Source organism: Drosophila yakuba, chromosome X (assembly GCF_016746365.2).
Source record: "Drosophila yakuba strain Tai18E2 chromosome X, Prin_Dyak_Tai18E2_2.1, whole genome shotgun sequence".
Classification (NCBI taxonomy): domain Eukaryota; kingdom Metazoa; phylum Arthropoda; class Insecta; order Diptera; family Drosophilidae; genus Drosophila; species Drosophila yakuba.
Window position 1 is genome coordinate 1,084,503 of NC_052526.2, and position 20,262 is coordinate 1,104,764.

A 20,262-nucleotide genomic window follows, 5' to 3' on the forward strand; every position below is an offset into this window, starting at 1 on the left:
TAACGATATCCAGCTTCAACTTCCAAAGTGCAATTGCAGCGGGTTTTTGGGCTCTCAGCTCTTTCTGCTGATTTTTCAGTTTTAAATGTGTGCCAGTTGCCTTCCTCTTTTGTGTTTTTTTCTGAGCTTCCATCAAAGTCATGCAAAACGAGTTTGCCAGTGGAGTGGAGACAAACACAATGGCGACAGCCACTAACAAGAATAACCACTAAATGGGGGGTAGACGGTGGAGGGGGCTGGAGCATTAGATATTCAGCTCTATCCGCTATTAAAATTACACTTAACAGCGTAACCTGTATGCTCATAAATACGTGTAAGTTGCTGGTCTTGACGGCTTCTTCCAAAGGCACTTTACTTTATTTCATATAATTCAAACCAAAGGCTACCGGGGACTTAAAAGATTCACTGGGGGACGTTGCCCCTTTTTATCGGCGAGCTGGTATGACTATTACTATTAAACATTGGTTCAATAGCGGCGACTCGCGCTTGTTGTTGCTTGTCGGTCTCGGGTTTTTGTTGCATTAATGATAAAAGGCACACATGCACACAGTACACGCTTATCAATACGCGCTCGTGGGTGGGGTGTAAATAAAAACTTCAAGTAGTTGGGAATCGGCGAAGCCCCACTTATGAAAGAAGTACCAAACTTGAACTTGCTTTTTATTTAAAACGAAAAAAAAAAAATAAACAACATAACGTCATATAGAGAAAACACACTACACTCACACACACACGGAGAACGAGTGTTTCGACGCTTTTTGATCCTTTGCACGCCTTCAATTCACTTTAAAGCCCTCGCACAGCTCGAATCTTTAGTCCCCGATCCACCGCACAAATCGGTTTGGCTTTACATGTTCATTCGGACAAGAACTTCTGGGCCTAAAACACGAAAAACACGGGGAAAAAACGCAGTTTTTCTAGAGCTGGAAATAAAATCGATGCGTATCGAAAACTATCGGTGCTGCCGGAGAGTTGGCAAAAATCGGATATATCCCTTGCGCAGCTGCAGCCCTGGTTCGATTATCGGCTAAATGCTTAGCCGCTGCTCGAACCCACATACACGGTGCAAAACTTTAAAAAGCAAAAATTAATATTCCCAACAGATGGCTGCTTAGTAGACTAACAAAATGTATAGATTTTAATAAAAATAATATAAATAATGCTATAATACAATTAAAAGCCTTCATGAAATCAGGTGTATAATTTATCTGCTCTTGAAAAACCTGGCAGTGCGCGCTTGAACTGCTCCAAAGCCGCCATTCGCCGAGTTCGACTCCACAATGTGGCGGGAAATCCATTTCGGCAGTTTGCCGCGTATCTTGGGATCCGCAAACCGTTTATCCAGCAAGTACACGCAGGCGTAGTCCTTGATGTGGCGGACTGCCCGTCCTATACACTGGTTGACCGCCTTCAAGCAGAGATTCTCGTAGTATTCGTTGCCCGCACCTGGTCCCAGTTTCTCATCCAGGTGCTGCATTCGCTGCCGCAGCTCCGGCGACTGCCGGTTGGCGTACGGCAGACCCACTACGAGCACTGCCCTGCCCAGATCGTCGGCAAAGTTCAGGCCCTCGGAGAGCTTTCCCCCCACGACACTCAGGAGCAGGGCTCCTCCCGAAGCGGGTTTCTTAATAGCCAGCGCATAGTTGTCCAGGAGCTGCTCGGCCGATCCAGAGACCTCACGAAACACGCTTTTCCTGCCCCGAATCGTCTCGAGGGTTCCGGACTGCTCCAGGTACGTGTAGACCTTGTCCAAATACTCGTAGGACGGCAGGAAGCAAACCACTCCACCCGGCACCACTTGGCAAAGATTTCGAAGAAGCATTGAGAGCTCCTGGAGCTGCAGTGGAGTCATCAATTAGAAAGGAGATATGGAAGACATGGCTAAGGGACCCACCATTTCGGCACTAGCTCTATGCGCAAACTGGAAGGACAGTGGAGCACCGCTTGGGCCATTGGATATCACAAAAGGCAAGACCGCATCATCCGCAACTACGTGGTTGTAGAAATGCTCGACCAAACGATCCTGGCAGCTGGTGAACAGCTGCTCCTTCAGCTCCTGGGTGGGCTGCATGGTTCCACCAGCAATTACAATCTACAGAACATAGCAATAAGATTAAAAGGTACACTGCATTTACTTGGTTGGCTCACCGCTCTGGCTTCCTCGACGATGTCGGCGAATTGCTCGGCAGGATCGAGCAGTATGTACTTCAAGGTTCCGCCCACAGGATCCAGTAAAATCCTGCCATCCTCAGCATTGCTGGTGAGGGTTTCCAGAAATGCCAGCAGTGGTCTTATAGGCGAGGGAGTTACTTCCTGGACCGGCTTCTTTGGTGGCTTTTGCTGTTCCTGAAACTCCTCCGCTTTTTCCTCGCTGTCTTCCGCCTTCCTCTTGACCGGCTTGGGTTTCTCTTTCTGCTTTTGCTCGCTGGCCAATCTCTGGAGGATCAGACTCCTCGCCGTGGACACAGGGGGTTGATTCTCACTGGGTCGTGGTTCCCTCTCCATTCTGTCCGCATGTCCCTGTACTTTCCGCGCGAACCGAGAGCGGGCGCAAAAGTCCAGCAGCTCGCACAGATCAATGTTGAAGAAGTCACCTTCGGCGGTCAGCTCATAGGTGCGCATCATGCTGGAGCTGTTGGCCTGGGTTTCCTTGCCGCGATCTAGAACTTTAAGCAATCGGCGAACTATGAAGATGATTTGGTTGATTTTCAGGAGATTCTTGGTGCTAAAGCGTTTTTGGAAGTGCTCCTTATAGCCGGAGATCTGCACCTTGGCCCGCTCCAGCTGCTGGCGGTTGATTTCAGAGCCGTGCAGCTGGGCCACACTGTCCAACAGGTTGTGAGCCTCGTCGACTATTACAATGGAGCCCTTGAGATTGATGCCCAGCTGGTTGCGGGCGGACTTCTGGAGCAGCAGTTGATACGGCAGCAGCACAAGTTGAGCGTGCTCCACGGCGGATCGCGAGGCGTAATACGAGCAGCCACCGCAGGCAGCTCCCTCACTGGCCAGCTCCTCAATGTCCAGCGGTTCACTCAGGGCCAAATCCCTGAGGGACTCCACCAGAGGAGCCGCTTTAAACGGGCATCTACTGTTGGCCTCTGCACTAAGCCGACTTTTCTTGCTGGGATTGGGGCGGGCTTTCTTGGTAGCCATATCCAGGCATCGCTCGTTCATCAGGCCCACATGCTTCAGCCTGCGCACTTGCGGATTCCCGCACAATTGCTGACGGGAGCCGAGGGAAATGCACCTTACCGCCTGACCATGCGGTGTTTTCCGCAGCTCGGCTACAATTTGTGCCAACTGCGAGTGGGTGCGGCTGCAAAAGAATATTTGCACAGGACGATAGCGGTCTTCGCTCGTTTCCTGTGGGCCATCTTCGGTTTCGTGCTCTGAGTCCGAGTCGGAGCTCAACTCCGGGTCCTTTTCCTGTTCCCCGTGCTTGCCGGGCTGCGCTCTTCCTTGCTTCCTGTGCTTGGTGGCCCCTTTCCTGATTTGCGCCAGCTGCTGCTCTTGCTTGTCCACCAGCTCCTGCAGGTGCTGCAGCCTGTGGAGTTCCTCCCGCTGCGCTCTGGACTTTCCCTGGCTCTCCAGCCAGTCGCTCGAGTGCTCGCTCTCATCCTTTAGTTTGGCCAACTCCTGCTCCACACGGCGAATCCTTGCCAGCATTTCCGTGCGCACCAGCTCCTCGTGCCTGGCCAGCCAGGTGAGTGCGCCGCAGGTAAGCGTCAGCGACTTTCCCGTTCCCGTTGGACTCTCGAATATGCCCACCTGACCCCTCTCGAGCACCTGGAAGAGCTCCTGCATCAGCTGCTCCTGGATTGTGTACGGTGGGTAGGGAAACCCGAACTCCTGGGCGCTGGGCGTGGTCAGCCGCTGGCTGGGCGTATACTGGGCCATTTGCAAGCTGTCTTATTCGATTATTTCACATCTCAGCGGCAAAAGAGGCAGAAATGGTAAAATGCCAAGACAAAACGACGCGCCAAGAAGAGGAAGCACAAAAACCAGAACAATTAAGGGAACGCGCAAAAATGGGCTAACGCCTTGGCGACGCACGTTTGAGTAAGGGATGGCACTTTGGTGGCGGCGAAGAATACGATATTCAAATTTTAGCGCCACAACTTCTTAAGTAAATGCTTAATAACAAGTGGTATCGTAAGCTGAACACATAATTACTTTGACAGTATTTAAATCCTAAACGCTTACTAAAAATCCCTAAAAGACGTAAAACGATATATTTAAGGCCATATATCGATAGCGCCTGCGTTGGCACTAAAAAGTACTGCGAACGCAAACCGCCAAAATTCATAAAATACAACAACAAGTGGCGAGTAAAAAAAGCGCTAAGCTAAACAAGTGAAACCGAGGAAAAAAGCGTAAAATCTGGATTCCCGCTGTGAGTAATGGTTGAATAGAGTATAGTACACATGCAAATTGAATGCAGCACTCGCTTAGTAAACATTAAAGATTGATTGATTGCCAATTAGTCATGATCAGCGGCTATAAAATTTCGTTAGGGGCTGTTGCTGTCTCGCTCTGGCAAGATGTCGTCCATTTTAATTTCGATTTAATGGCCTTAATGGCTGGATTTCGCGTTAAAAGGCTGTATGCTGTATTTAAATGCGACTTTAGGAATTATCCACTTTGTTTTTCTGTGGCCTTGAACATTCAGATTCAATATTCAGGAGGGAGAAGAAAATGTTACCACTTCTCATTGCCGCCATCTTTATTGCGTCCCTTTGTGTCCTCATTTGCGGTACTTTGCAAGTCTTTCATTTTACTCACGCATACATGCACACATATGTTTGTTTATAAGCACATGTCGGTTTTATTATTAATCGATCGTTTATCTTTATTTTTAAAACATCCAACTAAATATTTGACCCAACTCTGTACCAACTCCTACCAAAATAATTTGTTAAGCTGCTTGATTCGAGACGAGTATCAATAAGTTTATTTATGTATTTTCGGCGCAATTTGGTATGGCAATATTGTAATTAGCCATTAACAAGTTTTGAATTGGTTGCGGTCGTTACTACAATTGAAACTGATTTAAGATCATGAAACGCCACATCAAGGGAGGATTTCTCTGCGTTTATATGGCTAATAATATAGCTTCTTAAGACCTGGGCAGTTCCAACTCCAAATCCGATACTCTTTCACCTCCGCCACTGCTTCCTGACCTTCTGAACCGCTGACTCACAGACTTTTCCGCCGTTTCCACCGAGACTCGACTTTTCCAGCCACTCCGACGGCGACGGGACCTTGGCAGACAGTGGGTCTCGTGCACGGGAGTGGTCCACAGCCTTCGGAGCCCGGAGACATGTCCCATTTGTCACAGAGTCGCACTTGCGCTTGGCTCTTTGCCTGCTGCGGGTTGGAATTGGCATAATTTTCGACTTGACGCACGTCTATAAATACGCGGTGCTGCAACACATGTAAGCCTATCTGAATGGGCATACAAATACACCTGCGTGTGCCACTGCGATTGCTAGTAGTTGCCGCAATGATAGTGCGTTCTCAGCTTATTTATGGCCGATATTTCATGCGATTAGGTGCCATAATTTATCAGACTTCTGCACCCGCCGCTGCTCACATATCTCATCGGTCGTGGGATCTGGAATCTGGACACTTGGATCTCTAGTTCTAGCCGGTTGACATTTGGAGCGATCACGGATTTCTCTAAGCCAGGCCAACCGCTTGTGGACAGGATCGTGGAAAGATGGGGTTTTCTTAACATTTTGTTATTCATCTATAAAGTGCATGGAATCATTAGCTAGAAGCTGGTGTAAGCAATGGCCAAGTAATTGTTGGGACCAGAAAGTGGGCTTGTCTGGCTGGGAGCTGAAGCTGAGAGCTGGGAATCACATGTCATCGACATGTCATATGTCCGGCGCCCATGACTCCCGCGGAGGCGGTGACCCAATCTCTATGACACACGCTGCAGCGAGAAGGATTTCGAACGCTGTTTTTGATCTTTTATTACTGTTATGACATTCAATAAGCAATTAGGCATTAATCACTGCCGGGGGCAGCATTAATCAGCAGCGCGAGCTCAATCGCAGCTCAGAGCGCCGAAAGCGAGCCTTCAACTTATGCATATTACGAGTATTTCAGAATGAGAATAGTGAATAGACTGGGGACTGGGGACTGGGGTCTGAAGACTGGGAGGGTTTCCCAGCCACGAATAGTTGGCGACACAGCCAGTCGCACTCTCCGAGACCCGCTGCGAGTCCCGCTTGCAAGTTATGATGTCACCGTCTGTTTATAACTCGCCCGTCAGCGATGCAGATCGAATCTGAAATCGGTAGGGTTGGAGGTGGAAGTGGAGGTGGAGATGGAGGTGGAGGTGGAGGTGCCGATCGGGTCGAGTAGATTGCCGCCGACAGATTGTCCCACGCCCACGCGGAGACACGCGCCAATAGTGAACATAATCGCGTAAGCAATGGTTCTCGGTGACCACACTTGCAGTACCCTGGAATCTGAAGTCTCCTAAAATGAATCCACCAATGTGTAAATATCAATCCCTGTAGTTCCTCATCTGGCTCATAATCCTAATACACCCAGAGTAGCTGGCAGTGATCAGTGGACTGCAGTGTGACTAAACCACCACGTCTCTGGGAAAAAGGTATAGCTTCAGGTTGGGTTGACTCAGGTGCAGTGCCCCGGGCGGGATGACGTCGAGTGGCTGCCACATCCATGAGCGATCCCTGGGGGCAATTGATGGATACACAGATAGATAGATAGATTGATAGGTAGATCAAAGCGAAACTCACATTGCTGAATATTAAACTTGAATTTATTGTTGTTCTTTTAGAGTGTGATCGGTTGTGGTCGGATCGGTGATGTTTACAGATACAGTTAGAGATACAGATATAGATACAGCGAGCGTTAGAGATACGGGTAGGCTACGGAATAACATGGAACACACGGTGTATGGATGACTCGGGGGATGGGGGTTAACATTATAGACTACCAACTATCCTTCTGTTACACATAGAATTGATTGGGCTTCGTTGCTGTTTTTCTGTTTTTCTGATTTGCTGATTTGCTGATTTTCTGTTTGCTGTTTCGCTGTTGATCCTCTTGTTTGGCTTTCACATCGCTAGCCAGCTAGATCTATTTTTCGTATAGTTTTGCTCTGGTCAAAATTACACAAATACCATCTGGACTGGACTATCTCGACACATTCTTTCATTATTTCTTACGCTTTTTATTTTAGCACAGTTTGTGGGAGGTTTCTTTGTTGTTTGCTCTTGCGGTTTGCGGACATTTACACATTTAAATTGCATTAATTATATCAATATCTTTACCAATATACATGGATATATATTATAGGCCTAGAGCTATACAATTAAACGGATTAAACCTTTTTCTCAGGGTTTCGTTGGGTTTTCAAGGGGATTGGATTGTGTGCCCCGTTTCTGCCTGCAGCTGAGTTTGGGTATCGTTTTCGTTTCTTTAAAATTAATAACTGATCTAAGACTGATCTATTGTTATTGTTGATCGTTTGTCGTTACATTTGTCCAGGTACTTTTGTAGCGCATGTTGTGTTTAAGTTATTTGGTTTTTTGTTGAACAAAAACCTTGTGTAACCTACAACTAAAAGCTAAGAATGAGGGTCAAGGTCAGAGGTCACAGGTCATGGTCATGGTCGAGTTTGAGGTCAAGGTCGAGGTGGGGAGAATGCAGATGCGCCACTAAAGAGTTCATGAGTCCTGCGTGGATGAGAGCGATGGATGGTGGTGTTGGTGTCGTTCCGATGATGTTGATCTACGCCTACAATGCTCTATTAATTAAGGGATATTTCCGCTTTCAGCTGCTGGCAGAAGAGAGTTCCCAATCCCAAAACTCAAGAACTGAAACGCCACTCCTTATGGTCATATGTTTAGATATATATTAGAGAACATTAATCGAAAACAAAGAAACAACTTGGGGAAATAATACAAAAATAAATAAAGTAATTTTTACAAGCGGGCTAACATCATGGACTTGATTGCATTTTGCCATTACAGTTACAGTTAACATTTACAGTTACGAATTACATTTAACATCGAATGTGGTGGCAACCCTGGCAGCTCTCCACTCGCCTGACCTGAGTTGTTAAAACTTTGTTAAAGTATTTTTATTTTTATTTGTTTTTTTTTATATTTTGTATATTTTGGGTAATTTTGTTGGAAGCTGAACGTAATATCAATTGTCGGCGAGCGAAGTCCCACCCTACAATATTCTGGGGTTCCTTCTATGAGTGTGTGTGTGTGTATTGTGTTGTGTGCGAGTGTAGCTGTGTGTGAGGTAAACTTTTCTTAAGGTATGCTCAATACAATTTTTAATATTAAAGGTCCATTTCCAATGGAAAGGCTTTTTGTCGGTGACACGCGCAGAAATCGTATTTGGGACAATTAGGCACGCGTTCTTGAGTGTTATTTGAGAAGTATCGTGGTGACATAACATTATGGTAGACTTGGTAGATCTAGAGAAAAAGGCGGTGCTCAAAACGCTTGACAAGCTCATCGGGTTTCGTTACATGTTATAAATAGTTTGCGTATTTAACATAGATATAATTATATCGCTTATCGCCTATCGTTTATCGGTATCGTTGGTTAACTCTTCTCAACTCGAGGCAATTACAAATACGAAATAATTTCAAAGCACTTGTTGGGGGAATTACATTTGTTGGGGTTGGATGCTCCTTTAGGCCACTTTTTGGTGTTCACAGCTGTTTTTACACACACTTGTATATATAATTAACTGCTTTATCTGTGTATAATTATGTATATATCTCGTTGATCAAGCAATAAACACACAAATATATAAGTTTAACCTCGATTTAGTACACACTTGTATATATGTATATCCTTCGACTTTTCCTACCATATGTATATAGTATAAATTACAAAATTGGGTTTTCGTTAAACTGTAATAAGGCGCACGTTAGAAGGGGTTGCAAAGTTTCAATTTTTAGCAGCACTTTAAGGTCTTCGATTCACCAATTTATACATAATACATTTCTTTCTCCTTTTATCTCTTGTATATATATTATATTTATATATTTTCTTCTTCTGGTATATATAGATTAGTTTTGCAAAAGATTTAACAAAGTGTAGATTAGTAATTTAGGTTTAGTTGTCAATTGAAAGATCTTCTTTTTTTTTGTTTTCTCGATTTAGTGTTTGAGTAAGGCAATTTGACTTATTCTTTAAACATAGCTTACGACGTATGGACACAAAAAAAAAACAAAAATTCATAAATGTATATATAAGTTTATATACATATAGGGTTTATCACTGACTAAGCCTAGGTTTTAGAAAAAAAATATCAAACGTCATATCGCATGGGCTTCCCATTTCTGTGTTCTGCAACTGCTTTTGCTTCTCATCTCGAATATTTCTCTCTAATCTCTCGATTGTTTATACATTTATAAGCATATTAATATAATGGTTAAGGCTTTTTTTTTGTTTGATGGGAGCAAAGAGCAAAGAAATCTATGCTTGAATCGAAAATAAAAGAAAATAATCGAACAAATTAAAATTAATAATTACTGATGCGGATGTGACTTCTAGCAGTTGATCACTGCTCTGCTTCCCTCGACTTGCTTTTCGCGCAGGCTTGCAATGGAATGTTAATCGATATACCTAGTTAATGTATAAAAATTTGGTTATGTACAGTTGTGCAAGTGTTTTTCTTTCACCGCTGCGCGTGTGTTTGTGTTTGTGTGCTCTCGTTTCTGCTTCTTCTGCTTCTAAATCTGCTTCTGCTTCTTCTGCTTCTGTTTCTGCTTTTTGTCCATTGTTCTACGTTCTTTACACCTTGCTCCCTACAGCTCTTTAATGATAGTTACTTGTTAGTTGTTTCTGCTTCTTGCTTCATGAGGTAGTCAAGCCACAGGCTGGATGCCGGCTCCAGGCGGACTTGGGATCAAGGTATGGGGACACTTGGGGGCGGAGGGGGATGTATCTCGGGTTGGGGATTTTATTCGAGTGGTCCTTGATTGAATCGCGGGATCCAGACCTTTGAGGGGGAACTCTGCTATTGGAAGAACTTGGATTGCGTGTGCTACAGAATAGCGATCATGTAGATCGCCTTGGGGTAAAGGAATCCGAAATTTAGTAAGTAAATTAAAGCACGTTTTTAAAATATTCTGGTCGGGTTTCAATTCTATGTTAGAAAGTGGTTGGCTAGAGAGAAATGTGCTGCTTTTGATTTTGAAGAAAGCTTTAGTTTAAACTGATTACTGATAACTGATTACAGGGTTCGCATTGGATGGGATTGCTTGGGTGTTTTTTGGAGGGAACTGCGGCTTCTGTTTCTGTACTCCTGCTTAGTCGATGAGTGGCGTTTAAGATTAACATTAGTTAGTATGTGTGTGTGTGTGTGGATGATGCCCTAGCACCAGTAGTCTACGTGGGTCCAAGCCGGATCCTGCCCCTCTCCGAGTTGCAGCTCCATTTCGAGCTCGAGCTCCACCTGCCCGTCAAGTTGTGGACTGGCCGGTGGCTCCTCCTTTCCGGCCGGATATTGGACTGATTGCTGCTGTTGCCGAGTGTTGTTGTTGTTGTAGTTTGGCTGTTCGAAGGCTGGTAGCAGCAGGTCGCGGTCTCGATCCCGATCCCGATCCCGATCCCGCTCCCTGTCCGGCGCCCTTCCTCACGCCAGGCAACTGCCGTTGTTCATGAAGGCGGTGGCTGAGTCCAGGTCGACGTACTCGCCGCCCTCCTCCACCAGCTGGGACAGCAGATCGGTGGCGAAGCATCCGTTCTTCAGCAGCAGCAGCTGCTCGTCATCGTAGGGGGTCATCACGCCCACTCCGACTCCCACTCCCACTCCAACGCCCACGCCAACTCCAACGCCCACTCCGGCTCCTATGTTGCCGTGCTGCAGGCCCTGGTGGAAGTCCATCAGGTGGTTATTGTTGTTGTTGTTGTTATTATTGTTGTGGCTGTTGCTATTGCTGCCAGCACCGCCGCTCGTGTTGACCACGCTGGCCATGTTAAGGCCGTTGATGCCGCAGGGCGAGGGCAGAACACAGGCGTGCTTGATGTCCGGAAAACCGTCGCTGGGCTCGAACAGGAACCTTTCCGCGCTGAGGGCGGTGGTGTAGGGGCTCTGCGAGTCCACCAGCTCGTTCTTCACGAACTCAATGGCGCTGCTGGTGGCGGTGGGCGTGGTGCTGCTCGTGGCGTTGCTGCTGTGACTGTGACTGTGGCTACTGATGTTGCTGTTGTTATTGCTGGTGTTGCTGCTGGCACCGCTGCTGCTGTTGTGACTGGCATGGTTGCCACTGCCGCTGCCGGCGAGGCCGTCGCAGTTGGGCACATAGTCGGAAATCAGGCTGGGACTGGGATTGCCTTGCTGCTGGTGGTCAATCACGTTGCTGCCGGCGGGATTCAGGGACTGTGCCTGCTGCTGCTGCTGTTGCTGCTGCTGCTGCTGGTAGCCGGCATGCTCAAATTCCTGGGCGCTGGGCGACGGCTTGCAGTAGCCAGTGGGCAGTTGTTGGGCCATGGCCGCCGCCGTTTTGGAGCCGTACTTGAAGGTGGCCATCGAGGGTATGCTCTGCAGCCGCTGGTTGTTGTTGTTGTTGCCGGAGTTGGGGGCGTCGCTGTTCACCGTTTCCAGTTCCAGTTCGCCAAGGTACTTCTGCGCCGGCGATTGGAGCAGTTGGCTGGGCAATTGGCAGCCGCCGGCTCGCTGGCAGCCGTGGGACTTCAGCATGTCCATCAGCTTTTGGCGTTCGGTCTCCAGCTGACGCACCTGGCTCTTCAGCTCCACGTTTTGGGTGTCCAGGACCTCCGACTCCTTGATCAGATTCTGTGTGCGTTCGCGCTTCTTCATTCGGCACTTGGTGGCCGCAATCTTGTTCCGCTCGCGGCGCCTTCGCCGTCGGTCCTCGTCCTCCGGTGTCAGGCCCTTGGGTTGCGACTTGGTTTCGCTGTCGTCATCGCTCGACTCCTCGCAGTCGTCGTCCAAGTCGTTGGCGTTGCTCATGCTGCCGCTGTAGTTGTTGCTGCTGCCGCTGTGCCCGTTGTGGTTGCTGCTGCGGCGCGAGTACTTGGAGTGCGGCTGCTCCGATCCGGAGCTGGAGTCGCAGGTGGACAGCTTGCGCTTGCTCTGGATGGACAGCTTCAGGCCCTCCTTGATCAGGCGCGAACAGGTCTGCAAAGATCGGGAAAAGTTCGAGAGTGAGTTAGACGAAATATCCTTTCTACAGCGTACTTTTTTTTCTATATATATAGATAGATAGATAGACAGATAGATATTATTTAGAATTGAAACTCAGAGCCAGCTATATAACTTCAATTTAAATTCCTGCCATCTGTGTGAGATTCCCCGTGAGTTGACTGTGCTTTCCGTGTGAGAGCTCGACACAGTTTATCGGGAGTTGGACGGACGCAGATATAGAGATATGACGAATCGCGGCCCGTTTTCTTGGGAGGAGATTATCTAAAGCGGCTTTCTCAGCTCTGTTTGTTTGTTTATTTGTTTATCTGTTTATGTGACCGGTGATTTACTCAAGCGACCTTTTTCGCGGTTTGGCTTTGGCTTAGGGCTTGGCACCTGGATTTCGGTTTGGGGACACTCGAGTTGTGCATGAATTATAAATATTACAGTGAGCAGATAGAAATCTGCGACAATCACCACGCCCAGCCCAGTTTAGTGTTCAGTGTTCAGTGCTCTCTGTAGCAAGACAAGTGCATGCGGCATACTCGATTAAGTTCACGAAAGTGGTGGTGGTGGTGGTGGTGGTGGCGGTGGTGGTGGTGGGTGGGATTGCGAAAGCAGAGACTGAAAACTGAAATCCCAAGTAACCTCGATCCAGCCTGGACTGGGTCAGTTCCATTTATGGAGGAGCTCCAGTGCTCCACAGCTCCACAGCCCCAGAGTCCCAGACAGGAACAGATGGTCATCACTCTGCTCCGCGCACTGTGTCAACTTTCGTTGATTGACTGCGTACTGCATTCGGCCATATGAGTTGCTAAAATACCCTTTATGATTGCCCAACTATCTGTGCAACTTTTGCGGGGTTTCTAAACGAAGTAGGCACTAAAAGTTCCCTCTTACTTCAAAGATTTAAGATCTTTGAAGTAAGCTCATTTATTTGCAGGTCATTGAAGTGTCGACCAGACCGCAGTGTTTCGTGCCTCGTTATTTTTTTCTCCGGTTTTCCCTTTTTGCGCACTTTGTTTGTTGTCTGCTCGAGAAATTGTTCGGATGCCACTGATTGAACGAACGCGCCCTTCTTTTCAATGTTGCCTTTGCGCTTCTGTTAATTTCTCGGCATTTCGGCATCGGGTTCCATTTGAATTTTAGGCACGCTGCGCTATATTTATTGACCCAGAAATCAGATAAATAAATTTTGTGTTTAAAAAGCGACAAGTAAGGAATGCCGAAATCGAAATCAAAATCGAAATCCAAAACAAAATCATAATAATCGCATGCGCCAAGCCCCCTACTCCGGCACAAAAATCCAAGACGCTGGCAAATCGGAGCCAGTACATGACCATATGACCATATGACCATATGGTCAGCGTCGACTCAATAAGTCAGACGAAGTCTGTTGGAAAATTGTGCAATTGCGCCGGGGAAATCTGAATCTGGATGGAGATGTATGTATATGGATGTGGGATCGGGAGTGGGCGGCACAGGTTGCACAGGCTTCAGTCAAAGAAATACCTATATATATGTTGTATCTACGCATCTGTAGAGTTCTCTCAGGATTTTTCATTCTGAATCTGAATCTGTATCTGTATCTGAATCTGAAGGAGCCAACGGAACGGCCGAGCCTTTCTTTGCACTTCGCATCGCTGCAACTTTAGTCGCAAAATTCACCCGAAAACGTACTAAAGATCCAATTTTTCGGACTGGCAAATTTGCATTTTGTTTGGCTTGTTTGCACTTTTGCACATTTCTCGCTCGTTCTGTTTGCCGTTCTTATTATTTATCCCCATTTCGCATTTCACATTTCCCCCTCACTTGCTCTGTCCTCTTTTTCGGCAACATTTGTGCAAATATTTGGGCTGCGCAGAAAAACAAAAACACACAGAGGACAGGAAACCTTTGAATGCCTCCCCGGGTCCGATTCTTCGGGGTTCAACTAGGGGTCGAAAACCCTGCTAAATTTGAATTGCCATCAAACAAAGTTCGCTGTTAGTCACCAAAACGTTGAAAAACAGACAGAAATTAAGTGCTATAAAACCCAATTTCTAGCAAAATGGTAAACCACTACTCTGAAGTTTCTCCCCTTACGTGAGTTGTGTTTTCCAGCTCAGACTCGCGCTTGCTTTTCACTTATTTTCCTCCATTTCGTCGTAATTCACCGGAATCATGCACAAGCACTTGTAGTATCAATCTGGCTTTAATCTGGCCGCATCAATTTGGCCGTTTCATTCATTCATTTATTCGATGACTGTTTTGCCCACGCAGCACACACTGCCGTGCAAACTCGACCCACGCACTTTAAACTCTCCACTGGTCATTGGTCTGTCTGTCTCTCTGTCTGTCTGTCCGTTTGTCCATTTGTCCGTAAGTTTGTCCGTCCGTATGACAACGACGTGAGCTTCGGCGGTGAGTGGGCGTCAATTGCAACACGCAGCGAGAATTGATTTCACTTTTGCGGCGCTGAGTTCGAGTATCTGCATCTGAATCTGCCTCTGAAGCTGAATCTGAATCTGAGTCTCAGTGCGAGTGGGGAGAATTACTCTTGACTGGCTGAGTGGCTGGCTGGCTGCCTGACATTGGCCTTAATGAGGCACGTAGTTGCGGTGGTGTCAACTTCAGCGATTAATTCCACATGTGAGCTAAAGGCCGCCGCTTCGTTTCAATTCGATCCGAAGCGATCTCTGCGTTGTGCAACGAACGCATCCCTAGTCCGCTCCCCTTCCGCTCCCGCTTCTAGCAATAATTGGCAGGTGTCTATAGACTATATAAGCCCCAGCCCCCTCCCTCTGCCATCCGCTAACCACTAACCGTGTGTGTGCAAATGTGATTTATGATTATTACTTGAAACGAATTTATAGGCGTTGTGCCAGCGCGGGTTTTAATTGCTGCAACAACCGGGTGAAAGAAAGAGGCATCGCAACGTCTTTTTAATTTTTTTTTTCAACTAATTCCCCATAAATTAGAATCTCTGAAAACGTTCAGAGTGCAAGGCATTTTGCGTGCTATGTGGATTTCGGTAGATGAGCGGACTTGGCAATGCCCTTAGCTACATCTCATTAGGATACTCGTACAGTTGGTACTAATTTAAATTCTACAAGACTGATCCAATTACCTGTTGCACGCTGGGCGTGGTGGCCGTGCCCGCTGGGGAGTCGAGCGGTGATCCGGAGCAACTGGAATGACTGCTGTCCTGCGAGTGCGACTGCAAATACACATAAAGTATACGCACATTAAGTATACGCCATGTAATGCATGCACACTTTGGATATGGTGGATGTGGTGGATATGGTGGAACACTCACCTGCCCATTGGGATGACCATTGAAATGGCGCACGGTGACCACCGGCGTGGAGGCGGCACTGCAGGACGCAGATGAGGATGCCGCCACCGCCGCCGCCGCTGCCGAACTGTAGCTGAAGCTCTCCAGCGGATTGGTCATGGCAATTAGCGAGTTGAGGATCTCCGGCGTCTTGGGCGTATGGCCGCCCATCAGGAGGCCGCCGCTGTCGATGCTCAGCAGCGAGGAGGCCGGTATGTTGGAATTGAACATGTTTGGTTGACGTTTCGCGCGCACGGTAAATAAAACAAAACAAAGAAAAACTAAACCGAACTAAAATTAAGCGTAACAAACTGGGTTTCCTCCTTCTCGTTTGCTATGTATTGTTAGATCACAGTTAAAGGCCTACGCGTTGCATTTGTTTCTTGTTGGACTGTTCGAAAGAAGGTTGTTCTTCTATATCTCCCGTGTATATGTGTATTTGTATTTGTAGTTGTAGTTGTAGTTGTATATATATAGAAGGGTTTATAGAGGCACACACTTTTCACTTTTTCGCTTATCACATGTCACTAACTCGCAGAGTTCTGGCTCTCTAGAGTCTATCCTTCGGTTCAATGGGGGTTCTTGGGGGGCGGGCGGCAGAGGAGCAAGGTGGATCCATCGGTTCCATCGGCTCAGATCCCCGACTTTTGTTGTTGCTCAGAGCGCTAAGGCCGAGCGAATGCGTCGAACGTCGAACTTCGAACGTCGAACAGCCGGCGGCTCCTCCCTTCACAGCGGCGTCGAATCTGCAAAATGCACAGAGACAAAACGGAAAGAGAGAGTGAGTGAGTGCGAGAGGAGCGGCAGATATGTGGAGATGGATATATGCATGTATGTACATGTATATATGTAGATATACACAGAGAGACCCACGAACGTGAGTGCAGCATGTCAACGTAAACAAAAGCAATTAAATTATAAAATAAACTCGGCTAAATTGATTTTTGTAAGTCGCGGCAAATCAACGAATTGGCGAACCGGCGAACCGGCGAAGCGCGTGACACGCGATCGAGCTTACAAATCACGATTGATCGTGATTGATCACGCACCCGAGAGCCAAACACCCCCCTCCACCCCTCCACCCCTCGCACATATGTATTCAACAAGCCTCAATTAAGCCATTAATCGGCTAATTGGGACCAGGTCCACCGGCCAAATAGCCAATACAGATCGGGTGCCAGGGTGTCAATACGTCTACATCTGTATCTATACATACATACAAACATACACATGCATGGACAATTAGAATTTACAGGGGGGAGGGAAGGGGAGGGGGATTCGAGGGGCGACACACACATTCCGATCGGGTTGTGCGAGGTGAAGGTGAGCAGAAGGAGAAATTGCAGCGAAATTCCTCGGCGGCAATTGAAACGGAATTGAAATGCAATTGAAGGCAATCATCCATGAATTCGCTTGACTCCCGAGTGTACCCCAAATGGGGGCGATAAAAGTAGTGGGCGTGCTGCAATCTAAGCCGCGAGCTGAATCAAAACGGAATCAACTCATTACCGAAACCGATGGCGGATGGCGAAGGTGGATTATAGAGTTATGGAGCTGCAGTTGAGAGGTAGAGATATTCCTACACATAAGGAGAATCCCTGCAGCAATCTAGTTTATGGATAGAATAGCTATCTTTACTTTTGGAGCAAACCGATAGGTTATCCCTTCTTTACTCCGAAGTTACAAGTTGAACTATTTGACATGGGAGGGCAAAATTCGCTCAAAATTTGGTTTGTGCGCGATTTTGGCTTTCTGCTGCTTCTGCTGCTGTCTCTCGGCCATTTATCATATGGCCAGAAGTGTGTGCACTTGTGGTAATGTCTGTATGTCTGTGTGTCTGTGACGTGCTATATACATTTTAGACCCCCATCACACACACACACACACACACACTGTCAGGTTCGAACCGAAATTCAGTCAGCAGCGAACAACAGAACGTAGGCAGAATAAAGAATTATGATTTATGACTTTCGCATGTTTCTTTACTTTTGTTGTTTGTTGGGTGTTTCGGTGCTTCGTTGTTTGTGAGAGCTTTTAATACCTTACTGCCTTTGATGTGGCTCTGTTCCCCGTATTCCACTGCAACGAAAATCACTTTTGACATTCGTGTCGAACAAATTGCAAAAGTCGCACAGAAATCGCCATTTGGCCCGACTCTTGACTTGGCTTCCACTTGGGGTTGGGGTTGGGGTTGGGGTTGGGGTCCGGCTTTGTTGGCAGTGCTTTGACCAATTTTGACCAAATGTGGCGGACGTCAGCTTCTAAATCAGCGGCATCGATAGCAAAGCTGCGCATGCGTGGCCTCCCCGACAGCTTTTGGGGTCACGGCAACTGAGAACTTCTACTCTTGCGAGCGCGCAAGTTGTGATTTTCTGCCCAAGGATCACCACTCATCATCTTGAATATGATAATCTAGGCATAAGAAGTTTGACTTCAGATTGCGCATACGCCGCGTGGCCAGAGATCGATGCTTAAAATACGCAGGACTGCTCTGGAAAACCTTTTAGCTGCACTTTCCACATTGACATTCCTCAGTCGGTCGATTCGCCGGCACTTGGAAATAAAGTGATTTGCGGCTGATTTGTGGCTGGCATGTGAATTGGGCTCAAGTGTGCGAGTTTTTGCTGCCAGTCGCGCCAAACCGATCGATGGCTACCAGATTGGAGAGCCAAGTGGCCAAATGTCTAAATGGCCAGCAACCGGAGAGCACAAGTTTTCGTAACGAGTGATGAAGATATATGGAGATGGAGATATCGTGTGGAGATCGAATCGAGAATGGAGAATCGAGTGGATGGGGTGTCCATCTTGCGACTAATCAGCAAGTGCCATTGAATTTAACTGGCGACTATATAAAACCGAAATATTCTAGCAAATACTAAAGTTGATTGTTTTTATGGCCCTCTAACTCAACGGTCGTTTCCTGAGGGCGTTACTAATCAAGTTATCTAACTATGCAGCATTCCCGCTCATATTTAAAGGCGTTCAATGTTAATTGCGGCATTACAATAACGTTAGTTCAATTTATTTACTATTGAGAAACTTCCAAATTTATCGGCGTGTACACTTCGGTCACGTACCTAGCCATCCGAAATATCCCAAAACTGTGACTGACTGCGGTGACTGGTGACTCAGATACTTGGATTGGGATTCCATTTGCATACGATTAGCAGGGCGCTCGAATGCAAATGAATGGATTGTCAGCCGGCGGAATTGCACAATTGAACAAGCGTTATATTAATAACGCCTCATAATTGCGATACATACTCGTAATGATCGAGTTTGAGGAGATTGAGGAGGTTGGAGGTTGAGCACGGACCTGCATTTATCACTGGGGCGTGCGATGTGAAAACGCCGCATAAGTGCATTGAGCATTGAGCATTGAGCATTGAGCACTGAGCACTGAGCATTTGAGTTATAATACATGAAAAGTATATACATTTTGTCCGCACATCTGCCGCCACCAACAATTATCGGTTAGGTTCGGTTCGGTTTGCTTTGGTTTGCGTTTGCGTTTGGGTTCGGTTCGTTTGGCTACGTGCCTGGCTCGCACTCCACATTTCACACGAGCCACCGAGTGGGGAAAAGGCGAAAATGGCCAAGAGAAGTGGACGTGGACCCAGTGCATTGGGGCGTACATTTTCGCAAACATGCATTCGCAGTGGGGAAGAGCAGGGAGTACGCAAATATGCTGCCAATATACACATATTTGACCTCCCTGTTGGCTTGATTATCAAGTAATCGAACTGATTGGATTGCTATTAGCGAAACTAACGTAAATCAGAATGTACACCATCTAAATTCCATCGTAAATCTACATTCTATCTATCTAAATGCCTGCTTAAAATGCCCTTTGAATCCTGTGGATGCTTGCCCTCCACTTCATTGTAGAACCAACTGGCTAACTTGGCCACCCTCCGCTCCTTCCTTGTTTCTCATCCCCTTGCAGTTCTTGTGCCATATTTTCTACGATTGCGCTATTCATATTCCGAAATGGATTTCAGCTGAAAGTAGTTGGATATTGTGCTGTGCTGTGTGCTCTGTGCTGTGTGGTGTGTGGTGTGTGGTGTGAGGGGGTGTTTGTGCGCCATAAAAGAAAACAACAAACTTTCATTTTGTTTGCTTCCCTGCTGTCTTGGCCGGGCTTAATTAAAAGCGTTGCCAAAGCCAAACAGGGAAAGACCAAAGCCAACACACAGCGAGTGCCCGCTCGTATCTGATAGATACGAAAAGCGATTCGGCTCCGTGCGGCGCTCTTTTGTCAGCTGTTTTCCAATTAAGTGTCACTGCAGTCAGAACAGCCAAGAGGGGCAGCAAATCTCCGCCGCGGGGCCACAAATTTACACTGTAATTAGGCATTTAGATAGTGTATATATCTGCAATTTGATTAGTTTGCTAATTGCAGGTGGTGGGGGGGTTCTAATGTCAGGGGGAGTAACCATAAACCCTTGCTTGGCTATTAACATAAAACTTTACGAATGGACCATAGATTGGAACCGCCCTTCCTCCTTGCTGAAAATGGGCCGCGTGGCGATTCAATTAATTTATTATTCACTTAACAGCGCAACGGGCGCGCGGGCGGAGTTGCGGGAGGGGGGGATCTGGGGGGAGATGACATAAAGCTGTTATAAAAATTAAGCGCACACTGTGAGGAAGAGAAAAAGCCAACTGGCTGGCAAGAAGTTTCGCACATTCCAAGTGGGTCCCGCTGTCGTGCCAAAAATGTCCTGACAGCGGGGGTGCGGGGTGGGGGGTGCGTCTAGGGGGGTGCAGGGGTGGTTGGTGGCGAT

General features: G+C 47.1%; 2 protein-coding genes across 2 annotated transcripts in view; both read right to left on the reverse strand.

The window, feature by feature from the left end:
- Nucleotides 1-1,111: 1,111 nt before the first annotated feature.
- Nucleotides 1,112-4,030, reverse strand: LOC6523897 (ATP-dependent DNA helicase DDX11). The gene is made up of 3 exons (XM_002099734.4): nucleotides 2,149-4,030; nucleotides 1,895-2,092; nucleotides 1,112-1,837 (listed from the first exon to the last, which is right to left on the reverse strand). The coding sequence occupies exons 1-3, from the start codon at nucleotides 3,895-3,897 to the stop codon at nucleotides 1,205-1,207; spliced, it is 2,580 nt and encodes an 859-aa protein (XP_002099770.1). The 5' UTR covers nucleotides 3,898-4,030; the 3' UTR covers nucleotides 1,112-1,204.
- A 2,748-nt stretch (nucleotides 4,031-6,778) lies between these two features.
- Nucleotides 6,779-20,262, reverse strand: part of LOC6523898 (activating transcription factor 3) — a 33,373-nt gene continuing 19,889 nt past the window's right edge. The window contains exons 3-5 of the mRNA XM_002099735.4: nucleotides 15,458-16,221; nucleotides 15,269-15,358; nucleotides 6,779-12,153 (exon numbers count right to left, since the gene is read on the reverse strand). Of these exons, the coding sequence (XP_002099771.3) occupies nucleotides 10,645-12,153; nucleotides 15,269-15,358; nucleotides 15,458-15,706 (1,848 nt within the window). The 5' untranslated portion in view covers nucleotides 15,707-16,221 and the 3' untranslated portion in view covers nucleotides 6,779-10,644. The remainder of the gene's footprint in view (nucleotides 12,154-15,268; nucleotides 15,359-15,457; nucleotides 16,222-20,262) is intronic.

Bases quoted from the DNA above. Each gene is read 5' to 3' on its own strand.
- LOC6523897 (XM_002099734.4), bottom strand. From the start codon at position 3,897: ATGGCCCAGTATACGCCCAGCCAGCGGCTGACCACGCCCAGCGCCCAG. The intron at 2,093-2,148 runs GTGAGCCAACCA...TATGTTCTGTAG, and splicing joins TCGTCGAGGAAGCCAGAGCG to ATTGTAATTGCTGGTGGAAC. The intron at 1,838-1,894 runs GTGGGTCCCTTA...ACTCCACTGCAG, and splicing joins ATAGAGCTAGTGCCGAAATG to CTCCAGGAGCTCTCAATGCT.